This window comes from Thamnophis sirtalis, unplaced genomic scaffold (genome assembly GCF_051295495.1).
Source record: "Thamnophis sirtalis isolate CommonGarterSnake01/CBP01778 unplaced genomic scaffold, rThaSir2_p1.2 scaffold_2, whole genome shotgun sequence".
Taxonomy (NCBI): domain Eukaryota; kingdom Metazoa; phylum Chordata; class Lepidosauria; order Squamata; family Natricidae; genus Thamnophis; species Thamnophis sirtalis.
The window spans coordinates 125,766,559-125,785,226 of NW_028261382.1; the positions used below are offsets into that span (position 1 = coordinate 125,766,559).

The 18,668-nt window shown below is 41.4% G+C and overlaps 1 protein-coding gene across 2 annotated transcripts in view; it reads right to left on the reverse strand.

Moving 5' to 3' along the window:
- Positions 1–640: 640 nt before the first annotated feature.
- Positions 641–18,668, reverse strand: part of ESRP1 (epithelial splicing regulatory protein 1) — a 39,617-nt gene continuing 21,589 nt past the window's right edge. The window contains exons 7-15 of one of the 2 annotated variants that reach the window (XM_087706850.1): positions 18,389–18,499; positions 17,676–17,808; positions 17,543–17,585; positions 15,035–15,336; positions 13,528–13,746; positions 10,444–10,630; positions 8,863–9,031; positions 5,865–5,969; positions 641–1,832 (exon numbers count right to left, since the gene is read on the reverse strand). In XM_087706850.1, coding sequence (XP_087562976.1) covers positions 5,879–5,969; positions 8,863–9,031; positions 10,444–10,630; positions 13,528–13,746; positions 15,035–15,336; positions 17,543–17,585; positions 17,676–17,808; positions 18,389–18,499 — 1,255 coding nt within the window. In that variant the 3' untranslated portion in view covers positions 641–1,832; positions 5,865–5,878. Of the gene's footprint in view, positions 1,833–5,864; positions 5,970–8,862; positions 9,032–10,431; positions 10,631–13,527; positions 13,747–15,034; positions 15,337–17,542; positions 17,586–17,675; positions 17,809–18,388; positions 18,500–18,668 lie in introns of both variants that reach the window. The other variant, XM_087706849.1, reaches the window with a different exon arrangement.

Consider the following 18,668-nt stretch of genomic DNA (forward strand, 5'->3'; position numbering starts at 1 on the left):
TTAACTGTATTTCACTTTCTGAGATCAGCCAAGGTCAGTTTGATGCTGCCACCTAGATCAGTGTTTCTCAACCCTGGCAACTTTAATAGCAGTAGCAATAGCAGGTAGACTTATATACTGCTTCATAGGGCTTTCAGCCCTCTCTAAGCGGTTTACAGAGTCAGCATATTGCCCCCAACAACAATCCGGGTCCTCATTTTACCCACCTCGGAAGGATGTAAGGCTGAGTCAACTCTGAGCCGGTGAGATTTGAACAGCCGAACTGCAGAACTGCAGTCAGCTGAAGTAGCCTGCAGTGCTGCATTTAACCACTGCACCACCTCGGCTCTTAAGCAGCTGGCTAGGGAATTCTGGGAGTTGAAGTCCACAGGACTTAAAGTTGCCAAGGTTGAGAAACACCGACCTAGATGATAAGGATGGCAGTTAAGGAAATAAAAAGTGTCTTATAGAATTTTGAAGAGTCATAATTTTGAATCGTTAGTTGATGGATAGGTTGTGAGGGGGGAAAGGGATACAGTTCTCAGTCTTTCTTAAAACAGGTCCAACATAGATTTTGGGAGAGGAAAAAACCCAACTTGAAAGACCAACTGTTTATTTACCCACCCTACCTGCCCATGTACAGAATTCAATAATTCAGTAAACTGATTTAAAAGAGTTTAATATTTGTGGAAGACAAAACTGTAATGTGAGTCAAAGAGCATAACATTCATTCATTAGGTCTGAACAGAATCCAGCAAGAACAATTCCAATCTATTTTTACAACAGTGACATAGCCCCTGTATGCTTTTGATATAAAAACTGTGTGATTTTGATAATTCATCAGGGATACCAGCAGAAAAAATGATGTAAAACATTAAAATGAGAATTTCCATATCCCAGCCCCTTACAGTGTTGTGATCTATACATTTTACTGCACACATTTTAATTCCTTTCTCCATAGGAAAGACAATTGTGGGGAGAAACTTTCTAACTGTCCAAGTTTAATTAATACTAATATTTATAAGTTATATATTGGCTTCTGGAAAGAGTAGAATTGTTTAAAGATTTGTACACCATTAATAACTTCTCCTCTGTTACATTATCTGACTAGAGGAATTTAAATATACAGTAGTCATGTGCAATATACAAATTTTAGAGCATTACATTATTATATATATTTATATATTTATAAGCTATATTTTACAAAATGATACAACATACTCTCCCCTCCTCACCCCATACTGCATTTTACACTGACAAGTAAACCTGCCTAGAGCCTGAAAAATATTGTTAAACAAATAAATATACACGAATCAAGGTGTTTACACACCCAAGTACACATACATCGGCATATATACACACAAATACAAATGCAACATTCACACAGAAACAACCCCACCAATGGCATAAATCTGAAGGTCTTCAGACCTTTTTATTTTATTTTTAAAATGTGCATGAAACTAGAAAAGTTGGTTTGCCATGATGTGTTGTATCAACAAATGTTAGGAGTGCCTTAACTTTGGTAGGATACTTTTAGTGATCACAGATAAATGTAATGTTTGGATATAGATAGCTACAAATATTCTTCCCTTGTGAATTTGGCAGCTGTGATTTCCGGTAGTGCTTTTACGTGGTCCCCAAGGCTTTCAGTGGCAAGTATAGAATGAGAGATGGAGAAAGATTATTTCTGGGGTGACATGTATGCTATTTCTGGGGTAACATTAAAAAAAAAAAACCACACAATTTCCTGATATCAACAGATATCCAAGATGGTGGAGCCATGTAGAATTTGGAGCCTGCTCAGCGGGATTTCCATTTTGTTCAGTGAAGTTGTATAGGATGTGAACTGGAGCCTATAACAAATACAAAAGGACTGGATCATGTAATTCGTATGGTTACATACATATAAGCCTTAACCTACAAATATTTGCTTAATGTCTGCACGCTTCACTTAACAACTACACTGATTCACTCAGCAACTGGAAAAAAAGTTATAAAATTGGAGGCGGCTCACTTAACAATAGCCTTGCTTAGCAACAGAAATTCTGACCCCCAATTGTGGTTGTAAGTTGAGGACCATAACTGTTTGGTTTGACTCTGCAACCAAACAAGACAAACATAGACTTCAACGGATAATTAGAACTGCAGAAAAAACAATTGCTACCAACCTGCCTTCCATTGAGGACCCGTATACTGCAAGAGTCAAAAAGAGGACTGTGAAAATATCTACAGACCCCTCACATCCTGGACATAAATTGTTTCAAATCCTTCCCTCAAAATGACACTATAGGGCACTGCACACCAGAAGAACTAGACACAAGGACATTTTCCCCCGAATGCCATCACTCTACTTAATAATTAATTCTCACAACACTGTCAAATAATTTATTAAGACTGTATTACTATTCTTCTTCTCTTCCTTATTAGTATCTCTCTCTATCAACTAATAACTATAATCATGTTACTTGTATCTTTTTTATATTTTTATATTATATATATGTATATCAGTGGTGGATTTCAAAATTTTTAGAACCTATTCTGTGGGTGTGGCCTATTTTGTGAGCGTGGCTTGGCAGTCATGTGACCAGGAGGGTATGGACAACTTGAAATCACTCATGCACACTCAGTCACATGACCCCCCCCCCAAGCCATGTGGCAAAATGTTTGGGACTCCTATGGAGGGGGGGGGGGAAGAGAGGGGAAAACCTTCCAAAAATAAACAAGTGGAGGATTAAGGGCCGAAATTAGGGAGATCTGAGAAGGCAGGACAGAGGGGAATCCAGTAGAAAGCTATCACATTCTGGGGAAAGAGCTTTGGGAGATTTGAGAAGGCAGTACAGAGGGGAATTCAGTAGAAAGCTATCACATGCTGGGGAAAGAACTGTGGGAGATTGGAGGAGGCAGGACAGAGAGGAATCCAGGAAAAAACTCCTGAGCTTGCCGCTGCTGTCTGGTAGATTGTGCCGCTGGACCTCTCCATTCTTCCCCATTCACCACCTCCACTCCCAGGTATGGGACTTGACACCAAATTGGGGTAGGATAGTGCGGATGGGTTGGGGGAGTGAGCGATGGAGCTGCTTCCGAATGGGCTGGGGTGAGCGAGCGAGCGATGGGGCTGGGGCAGGCGTTTCGGAAGTTACTTCTGGGTCCACCGGTCGAACCTCCTCTCACCGGATTGGTAAATTTCACCATCCGGTTCTCCCGAGCCGGTCCGAACCGGCAGAAACCCACCACTGATGTATATATATTTATATTGTTTTTAATTGTTTCCTAATATGATTTGATAGCTTTTTAGTAATCTTGACTGTAACTAAGTGGTGCATCTTTTTATTCTTGATGAATGTATTTTATTCTCCTTATGTACACTGAGAGCATATATATCAGTGATGGTAAACCATTTTTGGCTTGCATGCCAAAAGCGGGGGGAGCGTAGGGGGTGGGGCGTGGACATGCCACGCCCATAATGCTATGTGCATGACCACAGCACGCATGCACACACAACCAGCACTTCACCCCCCCCCATTTTTGGCCTGCTTTTTTCGCCCTCGCCAGGCTCCAGAGGCTTTAGAGGAGCCTGGGGAGGGAGAAAACAGCCTCTTCCGGAGGCTTCAGGAGCTTCTCTGAAGGCTCCGGAGCATGAAAAACCGGCCCTACAGGTAAACCGAAAGTTCGGGAACAGACTTCTGGTTTACTCGTAGGGCCTGTTTTAGCCTTCCGGAGCTTTCAGGGAAAAACGACCCTATGAGCAAAATGGAAGTCACTTCTGGGCTGCTCGTAGGGTTGATATTAGTTCTCCGTAGCCTTCAGGGTCCTCCAGGAGGCTTCCCTGAAGGCTCTGGAGGGCTAAAACCATCCCTACGAACAACCCAGAAGTGACTTCCAGTTTGCTCGTAGGGTCGTTTTCCGCTGAAGGCTCCGGAAAGCTAAAACAGGCCCTATGAGTAAACCAGAAGTCTGTTCCCGAACTTCTGGTTTGCCTGTAGGGCCAGTTTTTCGGGGAGACTTTAGGGAAGCTCCTGAAGTCTCCGTAGGGTGAAAAATGGCCTCAAAAGAAGGCCGAAGTCGGCTGGCCAGCATGCACGCTGGCCAACTGACAGGGCAAGCCTCATGTGCCCTGACAAATGGCTCTGTGTGTCATCTATGCCATCACGGATATACACCAAAGAGAAACTCCTTGTGTGTCCAATCACACTTGGCCAATAAAGAATTCTATTCTATTCTATTCTATTCTTTGACTTACTTATAACCTACCAGCTCATGACCCACTCTGAACTCTTTCTCCTTGTGCAAGTACAGGTGGTCCTTGACTTATGACCACAACTGAGCCCAACATTTCTGTTGCTAAATGAGACATTTATTAAATGAATTTTGCCCCATTTTACAACCTTTCTTGCCACAGTTGTTAAGCGAATAATTGCAGTTGTAAAGTTAGTAACATAATTGTTAAGTGAATCTGGCTTCCACATTGATTTTGCTCATCAGAAGGTCGCAAAAGGGGATCACATGATCACAACTCTACATCCGTATGCCTCCACCTGTCTTGGTCTGGACAGACAGCTATCACTGATTTAAATGTAGATATACCAAAACATGGATATAAACTGTGGATTAAGGAATTTCTCCTCGGTCACAATTAACAATGCACTGCACTACACTTAAATAGTCATAACTTGGATGTCTTCTGAACAAGGTTAGTTTTACCCGCTCAGGCTCCTGACGGTTGGATGAAGATTGTGGTTTCCAGAGTCACTTTGAACCCCAAGAAATGGCACATAAATTAAATAAATAAATGCAACCCAGATGAGGATCTCATTGGAAAATGTCATCACTGGTGGATATAATCATAGCTTAGTCTTTTTTGCCTATCTCGTCCACTTTTTCTTGCCTGTTGGTAATTTCCAGGATCAGAGGGAACATATCTGTGAGGGCAGGTGGCCCTACTTCAGGGGTGAAATGCTACCGGTTTGCCTGAATAGTAAAAAATGCTACTGGTTTTGGCAAATCGGTATTTCCAACGATCAGTTGTGACACACGATTTATATTAGCTAGAATTGTCAGATTTCCTGCTTTCTAGCTAATCTAAATTGCTTGGCACAGTGGATTCTCTCCCCCTACCGCCCCGTTCTACTTCCCTTTGCAGGCATGCTCGGTAGCAGGCTCATCCCATTTTGACACTCTGGGCATATGTGGAAGGTCCTGCGCATGCGTGGAGGTGGTGCGTGTGAGCACGCTCACATTGCTCCCGAACCAGTAGCAAAGGTAAGTTGACTTCACACCTGCCCTACTTGTAGCCTTCCCAAAGACATCTGGCTGGCTAGAACAGGAAGTCAGATGCTGAATTTTGACATATGTGGGACCTTATGCCCACTAAGGACTAAACTACAGCCAATGGTAAAGATATTATAACATCATCTTCTGTCAAATAAAATCAACACTTGAGGATCCTAAACACATTTATTTGAAAGTGCGGACAGGAATGCTATTTGCCCTTAGCCAATTTAAACATGGAACCTCTGTGTTCAGAAACAGAACAAACCCCTGGAAAAGTTTATTTTTATCTGGAAGGCCTGAATTGAAACCTTTATGTGATGGCGGTCCACAAGGATTATTTTGGGACTTCCTAATCTGAAGGTGCCTGTGGATGCAGTTATTACCCATTTGCTCCATGATCTCACCATCCCAAAAGGACAACATGGAGCAGCCAATCCTTGGCCAGTAACCACAATGACACTGGGAAGTGAGGTGGGAAGTAAAGAAGGACAGATTTTGAGAGTCAGGAGAATGCTGGGAATGGATGGGAGAAGGGTGAGAAATCTACATCCAGAAAAACTATTAGGAGGTTTTAGAAAAAAATTGGCAGGAAAAAAAAAAGTATGCAGACTTACTTTTTCCAGAAAATTTAACTGTTTGGACCTTTAAAGAGGTATCCATTCTTTGGGCAGTGACCTGGCCGACCCATCTGGCTGTAGAGATCCATTCTCTGCTGCATGCTGTAAAGTCAAAATTGAACCGTGATTGCAAAAGGAACAATTCAATGTCTTGTCTGTTGTGCAATAATATGAGGTAAAAAATAACTGACCGGGGGTGATGTTGCAATTGAAGGATTGTCTGTTGAATGCAGACAATTGTCTGAAACACATATTTCAGATTCCAGAAAAGCTACCCACTAGTCACAAATTGATCATTGCTATGCTATTTCTCTTTATATTATGTGCATTTGAATAAAAGTATTCCATGAGCATGCAATGCTCAAGAAAGGTTAGTTAGATGGCCACATTTCCACATAATGCTGGGCCATTAAGGTCAGTTTTTATAAGATACTTGGGGATCTTCTAAAAACCTTCAAATTTGTTCTTTATTCACCCCCTTTTCCCCCACCTCAGCCTTGTCTGTTCATTGTCTCCAGGTTAAGCACACACTCCCTCACCAATGATTCTGGGTTTAGGACTTCTTGGATGTCCTTCTCCTGTTATGTCATCCTCCTTTTCTTCATTGCTATACAATTCTTCAGTCTTTGAATTTTCCTGGCTTTTTGTGAATTTCTTTTTCCTACAACCTGCTGTGTTCTCTGGAATGTATTCCCTCTGTCCCTACCGTGTTCTCTCAAAATCTTGGATGATTCTTCAGCACAACCAGATTAATGGGACTAGCATTAGGCGGACACCATGCAGTGACAAACAGCTAGACCTGATGCAAGTTTCCAACTAACTGAAAATGGAACCATCATCCTGTATTAGATCTTCTCCAAAAACAGACTTACTGAATGTGGACAGTAATCCCTAATGTGTTATGTGTAGCCAGGCACTGTGGTTTATAAAGTTGTGATTATGGCTTGTCTCTGACCTAGGTAACAAACTAAGTCATTGTAATATATCATTTCCTGCCTTAGAATCAATTATTGAATTTATACCATGTTTAACCATGGTTTGTTTCAAATACTGTTACTGAATAGGCCTACGATTGGATTAGTCCAAATAAATATTATAACATTTCAGCTCCACAGTAATTTGCAAATCCAGCTGATCTTCTTTCCTTTAATTTCATGCTAATTTATTGTTCGGAACCAGAGAATAATTCCATGGAGAAAGCCTTCTGTGATCTACTTCACACACACAGGCCATGATCCCTTTTCCCTCTGCATGAAAATGTGCATCTGTGAGTTTGCCCTTTAGGAGTGGTACCCCCAAAAGCCCACATTGAGCTGCAGACAAAGGGGGGAAATTGGCAAAAATCAGACTCCTTGCAAAAAAGAAAGAGCAAATTAGGGCCCCCTGCATGGTAACATTTTGAGAAGGCTTCTTTACCAACTCGGAAAACATAAAAGAATGAGTCTATCCACCAGTTATCTGATACTTTTGATACTTTTAGATTAGATTTAAATGAATTTATAGGCTGCCCAATCCTGAAGGACTCCGGGCGGCTTATAACAAATACATTTAAAAAATAGAAAAGTTAAAAACAAAGAAACATAGATAAAAAAACCCACAACATACACCCAGTCTAATCGGGGCTGGACCTCAGTCATGAGGTCAACAGCCCGGGGCCTGCCGGAATAGCCAGGTCTTAATAGCCTTTCGGAAGGCTATGAGAGTGGGTAGGGTCCGGATCTCTGGGAGCAGTTCATTCCATAGGGTCGGAGCGGCTACAGAGAAGGCCCTCCCCTGGATGGTTGCCAGCCGACATTGCCTGGCTGACGGCACCCGGAGAAGGCCCACCCTGTGCGATCTTATCGGTCGTTGGGAGGTGTGTGGCAGAAGACGGTCTCGCAGATATCCGGGTCCTAGGCCATGTAGGGCTTTAAAGGTAATGACCAGCACCTTGAATTGTGCTCGGAGACCAACAGGGAGCCAGTGCAGCTTGCGGAGGATAGGTGTAATGTGGGTGTACCTTGGTACACCCAATATCGCTCGCACGGCTGCATTCTGGACTAGTTGTAGTCTCTGAACACTTTTCAGGGGCAGCCCGATGTAGAGCGCATTACAGTAGTCAAGCCTTGAGGTGACGAGGGCGTGAGTGACCGCGTGGAATGCCTCCCGATCCAAATAGGGCCGCAACTGGTGCACCAGGTGAACCTGGGCAAAGGCCCCCCTGGTCACAGCCGACAGGTGATGTTCTAACGTCAGCTGCGGGTCCAGGAGGACTCCCAAGTTGCGGACCCTCTCTGAGGGGAGTAGATTTTCACCCCCCAGGCATAAGGATGGACTAACTGGACTGTCCTTGGGAGGCAACATCCATAGCCACTCGGTCTTGTCAGGATTGAGTGCGAGTTTGTTCACCCCCATCCAGACCCTGACAGCTTCCAGGCACTGGCACATCACTTCCACCGCTACACTGAGTTGGCACGGGGCGGAGAGATACAAATGGGTATCATCCGCATATTGATGGTATTTGATCCCATCCCGATGAATGATCTCACCCAGTGGCTTCATGTAGATGTTAAATAGGAGGGGGGACAAGACCGAGCCCTGCGGCACCCCATATTTAAGGGGCCTAGGGGTCGACCTTTGTCCTCCAACCAACACCGACTGCGACCTGTCAGAGAGGTAAGAGGAGAACCACCGTAAAACGGTGCCTCCCACTCCCACCTCTTCCAGCCGTCGCAGAAGGATACCATGGTCGATGGTATCAAAGGCCGCTGAGAGGTCAAGGAGCACAAGGATAGAGGAGTGTCCTCCATCCCTGGCCTGCCAGAGATCATCAATCAGCGCGACCAAAGCGGTTTCGGTGGAGTAACCAGGCCTGAATCCAGACTGAAAGGGATCTAGATAATCTGCTTCATCCAAGGTCCAACCCCACTGGCAAATTATTGCAAGGCACTCTTATTAGCGGTAAGCATCGGATTCTTGTCCTGTTCATCATTGCCTTGCCTTGATGAGGAATTACCTAGGGTAATAGGTGGTGTAGTTCATGAAGAGCTGAGTGCCGGCTGGATAGTATGCTGTGGATGGCTGGAGGGTTCGTGGATTGAGGAATAGGGATGGCTGGTAGAGGGCTGCTTCTGTTGGAATTATTGCAGTGGGTGTTGGAAAAGAATATGAAGGTGGAGAAATACCTAAGAATAGGACAAGACACAGGAACCATCAGTCAAAATATTCCCTGCAAACAGATGATAGCACACTAGCTAAAATTTGGGCAGCATTCTTGAACATATCTGCAACTCATGAGATTAATTTATGTGGATTTTTCTTCAATTCCAATCTGTTTTGTCTTATACTTGCATTTTTAAGGAAAGCTTGACTAGGTGACACATGATGAATGTTTTTCTTCCTTTTGAAAGGAATTACTGAACCACACTGAACATTTTAGACAAAGAGTTAATGATTAAAAACGGAACCTTGCTCTAAACATTTGCATGTGGCATGCTTCACTTTTTCTGTTAAAAACTCTAGGCACTTTCATTCATTAAGATACATGATTTGTGTGTGATTTTAAGTTACATTATAGGTGTAACATAACCCACTTGAATAAAATGTTGTAGGTTAGAATATCAATGCGCTTTCAGAAGTGTATGGATTCTGTAAGATTTGTTCAAAATATATATTTAATCTAACATTTCATGTCAGCCAAATGTTTTAGGAAGTTCAGAAGCAGAACTTGTGAACAACATTAGTTTACTGTTCTTTGTTGGTCCCCAGTTAGCATCCAGGAAAAAAAAAATCAATTCCAAATTTAGAAGGTGCATAGATACTATCAAGGACTATTATCTAGTGACAAATTTATTTTCCGTAAATCTGTTCTATTTTTTAAATGCCATTGAAAGGTCAAACTACATGTTACATTAGTGACACACTGCAAAACTCTTTATTTTTCAGGGGAGAGACAAACTAGACCTGGGAAAAAGTAGGATTTTTTTTCTCCCACTATAATGCTTCTGAAAAAATAACCATGTAAGACCCATGTCTGTGCTGCCAATCATAGCCCTTTTATTACAATGACAGCAACATGTGGAGAGCAATTCCTTATAAGAAGCAGAATAACTAGGCAGGACAAACTATGCCTTCGTGGTTGTTATTTTTCTGATCTGGTTTCAAGTTTACCTTTTTTAAAACAGCTCAGTTATAGTCTGTTGTTCAGTTCCGGGGGATCTCAGTTTCCACCAGTACAAGGAGCTAAATTATGCTATTTATAACCAGCAGTGAACTTAAGTAGCTAAGCTGCAAATAGTTTATTCTAAAAAATCATCGACACCTGCCCAGTGCAAATTAGGAATGGGAAAAAAAAGTGTGCATGTCAGCAGAAAAGCAAGATTAGGGAAGACAATTCCTTCGTGAATCACAGTAGTCCACAACCCAAAGGAGAACCACCATCCAAGTCTGCAACTGATTTCAAGGGGGAAAGTTTGCCTTCTAGATCCCCAGATGAACTTTTCCAAGAGAGGGGCATAAGAGTCAAGAGAAGGAGCTCCAGCACCTACCAGCATACCAATAGCACCAAGACCCAAGCAAGACTTACATGGTAACTTACATGGTGGTGGGGATAAGCCATTTCGATTTAAAGTGCCCCCCATTAATACAAAGTTCATCTCCTCAGCAGAACATTGAAAGACTTCCACATATCTGTCCTTCATGGTTTTTTTATGGCACTTCTGAGCTGCCAAGAAGGCTCGATCTGAAGACTTCATTTGGATAAAGGCATCTCCTGAGGGTCGGCCCTAAGGACAAAAGAAAGAAGAAGTGGAGCATCACAGCAAAATCACTTGCTCAGCAAGTTTATAAGCATAACCTTACCTTAAAAAAATAGTCAGCTTAACTTGGAAGACTGATTTTTTTTTCATGTTTTATTTATTTTATTTATATTACTTTCCATTTCCACCAAACAGTGTGGGATCTGGGTTTTGGACAATCAAAATCCACATATTTGTCATAATATTCATCACAATATTATTAATAATATAACTACCCTGTTTCCCTGAAAATAAGTCCTCCCTGGATAATAAGCCCAAACGAGCTTTTGAGTGCATGAGGTAAAATAAGCCCTCCCCTGAAAATAAGTCCTCCCTGAAAATATTGCAACACAGCAGCAGCCATGAGGTGATTATGTGTGCTGCCTTCTGCATCCCAAAAATGATAAGACCACCCTGAAAATAAGGCCATTTCGGGGGTCAAAAGAAAATAAGACCCGTCTTAATTTTGGGGAAACACGGTATATGTCAATACAATTACAATAGCATATAACATCTTTATCATCAAATGCTCTCCACATTCATTTTCTCTTTTTTGTATCTCCTTTTTTCTAACTTCTGTTTCTAATATTTTAGAGAGCAGAAAAAAGAATAAGAAATAGTGAGTAAAGGATGAAAGAAAATCAAATCTACCTAAATATAAGTTTTATATACCATGCATAATTTTCCATATTTTTAAGGTATGCCGACAATCTTTGCCTCCACTATATCCATATATTATTTGAAACCTTGTCTTTTGTCTTTTTAAACTTTTCACATCTCTGTTTGTGAGGTTGCCATCAATTTCACACCATGAACAGTCTTTTCCTTCCTTTCAGTGCATTCTTTCATATTTTGTTTTCATACATTTGTTCCACAATTCAATCCTCATTCATTCTCTGTTGACCAAATCACTTCAATATATTTCTTTCTTGCATACTGACCATTCTGTCAACGTTCACTTGGCATCCGCTCAGACCTGACTGACCATCCATCCACCCCTTGTTTTACCAAACACACTTAAGCATTAATTTCTATTATATTAGACTTACTTTTATGTTTCTTAACCTATAATTATTTTATTGGATTTATCATCTAATTCTTGTTGTACTAAAGTAAGCAAATAGACAATGTCTTTCTAGAATATGTTTGCAGCAAGAGATAATCAGGACAATTTTGCTTTGTTCGCCTGGTGCACCAATTGCGGCCCTACTTGGATAGGGAGGCACTCCAAACTGTCACTCATGCCCTAGTCACCTCAAGGCTGGATTACTGCAACGCGCTCTACATGGGGCTACCCTTGAAAAGCGTTCGGAGACTGCAACTAGTCCAGAATTGGGTGTACCTAAGCACACCCATGTTACACCTATCCTCCGCGAGCTGCACTGGCTACCCATTGGTCTCCGGACGCAATTCAAGGTGTTGGTTATTACCTTTAAAGCCCTACATGGCTTAGGACCAGCATACCTGCGAGACCGCCTACTGCCATATTCCTCCCAGCGGCCGGTAAGATCCCACAGGGTTGGCCTCCTTCGGATGCCGTCAGCCAGACAATGTCGGCTGGCGGCTCCCCGGAGGAGAGCCTTCTCTGTGGCTGCCCCGACCCTTTGGAACGAACTACCCCCAGAAATCCGGACCTCACCCACTCTCATGGCCTTCAGAAAAGATGTCAAGACCTGGCTATTCCGGCAGGCCTGGGGCTGTTGACCTCATTGTTGAGGTCCAGCCCCGACTGAAATGAATGTATCTGTGTCGTTTTAATCTGTCTTATTTTATTTTTACTTTCTTTTATTTTCTTTCTCTTTCCTTCTGTAAGCTGCCCGGAGTCCTTCGGGATTGGGCGGCCTATAAATAAAATTAAACTTACAACTTACAAACTTTGCCAAATAGGGGCTGGAAAATATCTTTTGACAATTGTTAGGTAGCTGAAATAACTCTTTTTTACATTTGAGAGGCACCCATCAAGCCCACAATTTTATCTCATAACTGCATTGACAAATTCTAAATTTCCTCCCTATGACAATTAGGGGTTTTGATAGAAAAGCCTAGTTCACTGTCCCACATCTGGGCAGAGGTACCATCAATGACACGTTATCTTCATTCAGTGCCATTGAAGTCATGAACTTTTTTGTCCTCCTGGGACTACATACGTCTCTCCTAAGTTGAAGTTACGAGGAATCTTTAATTGCTAGGCAAGGCTCCATACAAGAGGAAGAAGTCTATTTCTCTATTTCGTATTTATTTTTCTCCAATGCTGGCTTTTGATTACCTTGTAACATTATGGTTATGACTATGATGTTTGATTTTTGTGTCCTGGTGTGGTAGTATGCATAGCCTAAAACAGATGTGGGAAATTCCTTATCTTTAAGGGATGCATATGAAGTTAGGAGAGGTCTAAATAATGTATGGCCTCCCAGATGTTGTTATACTTCTCCCACCACTTCTTGTATTGGTAATGTTGGCTGGGTTTCTGGTAATTGTAGTACAGAAACATCTGACTGCCACCCATGTTCTAGAAAGTTTAAATATACCATGTTTCTATCTTTTCTGCAACTATCTTAATTACAGATTTCTTGGCACTTTCTGAGCTCGGTTATTGTTTTCAGATGTTTCATTACCCAACTAGGTAACATAATTAGTACTGATGGTGCTACCTAGCCTCATTATTGTTGCTGGACCTTTTAGGAAATCAGTCTTTTCTTTTAGGCCAAACAACTATAAAGCCTTCACTCCATGCAAAAGTCACTCTTGCTTCCTTACTTGATTTCTGAGCCTTTGAAAAATATCTGGCCTTACCATTGGGCAAAATGAAGACTCAAAGTCCCATTCATTGTTTCAGGGACAACCACGTCATTGCGAGTACATTCTTGTTAACATTCTTCACTAACCTGGTGATTTAACACCATGTGAACCCCATGAGTTCTGATATCTCCAGAAAACTCTCCCAGGAATCCCAAAATGTCCTCTATAGTGGCAGCATATGGAAGACCACGCAGACGAACACAGTCCCTGACAGTGGTGGGAGGCACAAACTGCTGAGGTAGCACAGGAAGAATAGGAGGAGTTGGGAGAGGAATGAGAGGAGCAGAGGAATACCTGTTCAGGACCTGCAAGCAAAAAATAATAAACAAGTTTAGAGACAGGAAACATACCAAATGAATAGTGTAAGCTCTAAAGTCAGCTTAATGCATTTGAAAACAAAGACTCCCCACCAAGAGCGAGAGAGAAAATCTTAGCCATCCCATGTACACAATCTGGCTTTTCTTGTTTTGAAACCTAGCCCTTAGCACTATGGACTTCATCACTTCAAAAAATATTAAATCTACATAGCCCTTCATGACTAAAAGACCACACATGCCTAATCTACACCAACAGGCAACAAGTCTCTAAAATTTGGGTTACATCTCTCATGCTTTTTTTAAAAAGTGCTAGAGATTAGATATGGTGTTGCCTCAACCCAAGCTGCTTCCCAATTAACTGGCTAAACTTGTTTTTTTTTTAAAGGTAAATTTTACATTGCCTAATAAGGTTTCATCCACACTCTTCTTGCCCTAACATTGAGATGGTCTGCTAATCAATTGTGAAGGACATTATCCCCACAACGAATGGAAGTCTCTATCTCAGTGCCTGCCACCAATCAAGGTGGGATGAAAGCTATCTAGTTGGAAAATGATTTCTCCAATTAGAAAACACAATACAACTTTCTGTGCGAACATTCTGCTGTATCAGGATTGATTCATGGCAGTACTATTCCTCCCACCTAGCCAGGGAGGCCCTTGCACCATTGCAGGCTTATAATTCGTTCCTTTAATTTTGGCGGCCGTAACCTAAAAAAAAATTCCCCCCTAATTCAGATTATCTTTATCCAAAATGCCCAGTCAAATGCCTTTTAGAAGTATAGTAGCCACCAAATGATATCAAAGACAGACTGTATCTGGTATCAGAGATAATATACAGCCTGTATACAGCCTATATACAGATGGTACTTAAAATGAAGGACTATGACTCAGCAATTACAGCCAGCCAATCACACAACCCGAAATCAAACCAGGACTCAGCAAGGTATTTAAAGACCAGTGCTCCCTCAGACAAGCACAATCCAAAGCATACTGAAGATGTCTCCTCAAATGGGGACGAAACATTTGCAACCAAATTGCCAAGCTCAGAGCTCAAACCAATAACGTAAGTGTTAAAAAAAACGTAACTACCAACTCAAGCTACTAATAGTCAAAGACATTTCAAATAATATATAGTCTGTATTAATTCTCCATGAACTTGTTTAGTTTTCCATTAAAGACATTCAAATTGGTGATTGCTTTATCTTGCATTTGTGAATTCCATAGTTATCTTGAATTAGCATCTCACACCATAATATTAGTGAGTACTGGTTCTCACCTGCTGTACCTCAGCAGCTGTACTCCTGAAAAGTTCTATATACCTTTTCCCCAACAAGTCCTTATGCTTTTTGAGTGCGTTTTGTGCATATTCCTCACAAGCAAACAACACAAATGCATCTCCCGTTGGCCTATTGTCAGGGTAAGTCACAAAAAGGATTCCTTCTTTTCCACCTGTCACAGGACAGTGTTGACCAAAAAACGCTAACACTTCTTCTGATGTTACATTGAATGGGAGACCCCGCATCCGAACAATCACTTGGTTTTCTTTAGATAGGAACTGGGCTACTTCATTGGATGTACCTTGAAGAACAACAAGAAGAAACATTTAGAAGGCTAAGTACCCATCCATCACCCAGAATGATATAAAGAAAGAAAATAGATCTAATGTGGATTTTTTTTTTTAGTAGCATGGGAATGACATACATACACATATGTATGCACAGTGGTGTCATCTAGATTGACAAAGTCTCTCCTTGTTGGCTATTTTTAAATATATTCTTTATATCCTTAACAGTTTTCGTTTTATAGAGGGAAAAATATCTGCATATGTGTATTTCCACATTTACTATTAGTTGTGCCTAAGACAATCTTCCTCAATCTGATGTTCCCCAGATACACAGGCACTAAGGTTCAGGAATTCCAAGGTAAACTAGGAAGGTTGTACTGGTTTCTTTGCTTGCAGAAAATCACGGTGAACTACACTATTGTACAGAAACTCTATTCCAATGGCTCCTGGACTAGAAACTAAAAATTAGACGACTATAGGGTTTACACACACCCTAGAAGAGCAGGTTCTGTGTCCTCTAACCATGTGGTAAGCCCTACTGTTACCACCCAGTACACAGTGTAACTCTTGTCCAGATACAATATGGAACATATTTTGTAAACCAGTAGTTTGTAGTACTATATGTTGCATGATCCCAGCAGTTGATTTATTCAATAAATCATGGGCAAGAAATCACGACTTACTGTATCTGAATCAGGCTGGTTCTCTTAAACATTGAGAAGGCTTCAAGAAAGGGCCTTCACATTACTATCATAGCTTAGGAACACCATCTGTATGGTTTAATTAAACATTGGAATTGGGAATATCTGTGGATAATTGGACCATCATTGTTTCTTGCTCTACACCTCTAATCTTGTTTCATATGCAATGTGTATGTGTCAGTGGTGGGTTTCAGCATTTTTTAGAACCTCTTCTGTAGGTGTGGCCTGCTCTGTAGGTGTGGCCTGCCATGTGCCTGGGTGGGAATGGCATGGCGGCTATGTGATCGGGTGGGAGTGGTTTGCCAGCCATGTTACTGGGTGGGCTTGGCCAACTTGTAAAATGTGGTGAAACTCACTTAACAATGCTCTTGCTTAGCAACCAAAATGTTGGCTCAGAAACTCTGGCATTTGAAGGACACAAGTCTTAAATATGTCAAGTTACAAGACCCTTGCACGCCTAACCCTTTAGAAAAAAACCCATGGGTGTTCAAACTTGACAGCTTTAAGACTTGTGGACTTCAACTCCCAGAATTCCTCTTCCAGTCACGTTGGCTCAGGAACTCTGGCACTGAAGTGTGCAAGTCTTAAAGCTGTCAAGATACAAGACCCTTGCACCCCTAACCCTTTAGAAAAAAAACACAGGGGTGTTCAAACTTGACAGCTTTAAGACTTGTGGACTTCAATGCCAGAGTTCCTGAGCCAACGTGACTGGAAGAGGATTTCTGGGATTTCCCAGAAATCCTCCTCTCAGTCTTCATCTTGATGATGTGTGGACGGGTGGGGAGGGAGCTGGAACCGATTCTAAATGGCACTGCAGATTTGTGAAACCTCTTCTACAGAAGAGGTTAGAACTGGCAGGAACCCACCCCTGGTATTTGTGTGTCTGTGTGCGCACCTTCAAGTCAGCATTGACTCTTGGTGATGGCTGGACAAGTCTTTGCAGTTTTCTTGACAATATTTCAGAAATGATTTGCCATTGCCATCTTCCTTGGACTGAGAGCAAGTGCCTGGCACAAAATGACCTAGCTGCTTTTTTGCCTAAGACAGGATTAGAACTCAGTGTCTCCCAGTTTCTAGCTTGGTGCTTTTAACCATGGCATTATGGTTAAAATGGCTTTCAACCTGTATTATGCTAGATAATATATTAAGATCTTCCCATTTTTAAAGTTGTACTGCTAAATTAATAAAAATTAACATTTTTATTGGTGTTTTTGATTAATGGCCAATGCAAACTATTTTCCTTCTTCAATCTACAAAGAAATTGTATTTATCCAATTCTTGCCCTAAAATTTCCTGAAGACCTTAATGGTCAACACAGTTATGTAGCCCGAGATCTAAAGTTCCTGGCTAATTCAATCAATTTCTTTAACTTAATCGAAAGGAAGGTTTTTCTGTTTAGGACTAGCTTTCCCCAACTGGGATATTCTGAACATGGCTACTGCCAGTTGACGGGGAGAGAATGCAATCACAGAAAGCTGATTTAAAATGTTAATTTAGGTTATAGGAATGGAAAGTTTACCTCCAGCAATTTTGAGGAAGTCCTCACCTGTTGCTTTGTATACCTGGAGATAAGCAAAGAAAAAGATAATTAAACCCAGACAAACTTTCCACTATTTCACCCAAATATACCATTCAGAACTTGACCAACGCACCTCTATATACCGGTTCCCCATGTGATGCTTGTGTCTTTGCAATGCTAATTCTCTGTGTTCTTCACTTACAAACCTGACAAGAGCTTCTCCGTTTCTTCTGCCCTGGGCATTGAGACAAAGTGCAGCGCCTCCTCTGAAGAGAGAGGAAGAAAAGGTTACAAAAAGAAAGAAACTTAAGATGTTCCTTTTCATAAAAGCTATATTTACGTGGAAACTGGAAAGCGGGGGAAAAGTGATTCTGGTTATTTTGGGATGTATTCAGGCCTTTCTTTAAAAAAAATAACAATTCAATTAATTCTACAATGTGAATTTTAGCCCACTTCCAAAGTTCGTTCGGTGTTGCGTGTATTAAAAAGGTTTTAAAAATAACTATGAGCAACACATTATTTGGTTAAAGGATTTGTGGACAATCCACATGACCACGGACTTCTGGTATTTAGTGGAATCACCTGGACCTACAATCCCAGTGTCATCAGTGTGATAATCTCAAAGGTGCTTTTTCAAAAGGCAACTGGACTGTTTTTCGAAGGAGGAGGGGAGGGGGAGAGGGAGGAGGAGGAAGAGGAAGAAATGTAGCTTCTCATGCAAGAAGCTTCATCAATTGTGACTGGATGGATGGGGGGGATAGAAGGATAGGTACTGAAAGGATGGTGAAGTGGGGAATAATGAAACGAATCTAAATATAACAGATAAATCATTTTGATGGGACTAACTTGGCAATATTTAGTCCTTTGAAGAACCTGGCAATGTCCTGGTCTGATGATTGCCAAGGTAAGCCTCTGGCTCGGATCACAGTGTTATCATCTACAAGTTCCATCTTGCTGCTATAGATCAAATACAAGGATAGCTTTATTAATATCTTTAATATTCTCATCATCACAAACAACAACCCGAACATTAAAGCTTTCCCATAGTTGTAAATTCTGATCAGAACATTTTTCAGATAATTAAATGGAAACTTTAAAATTCACCATTATTTCTTTTGAAATTAGC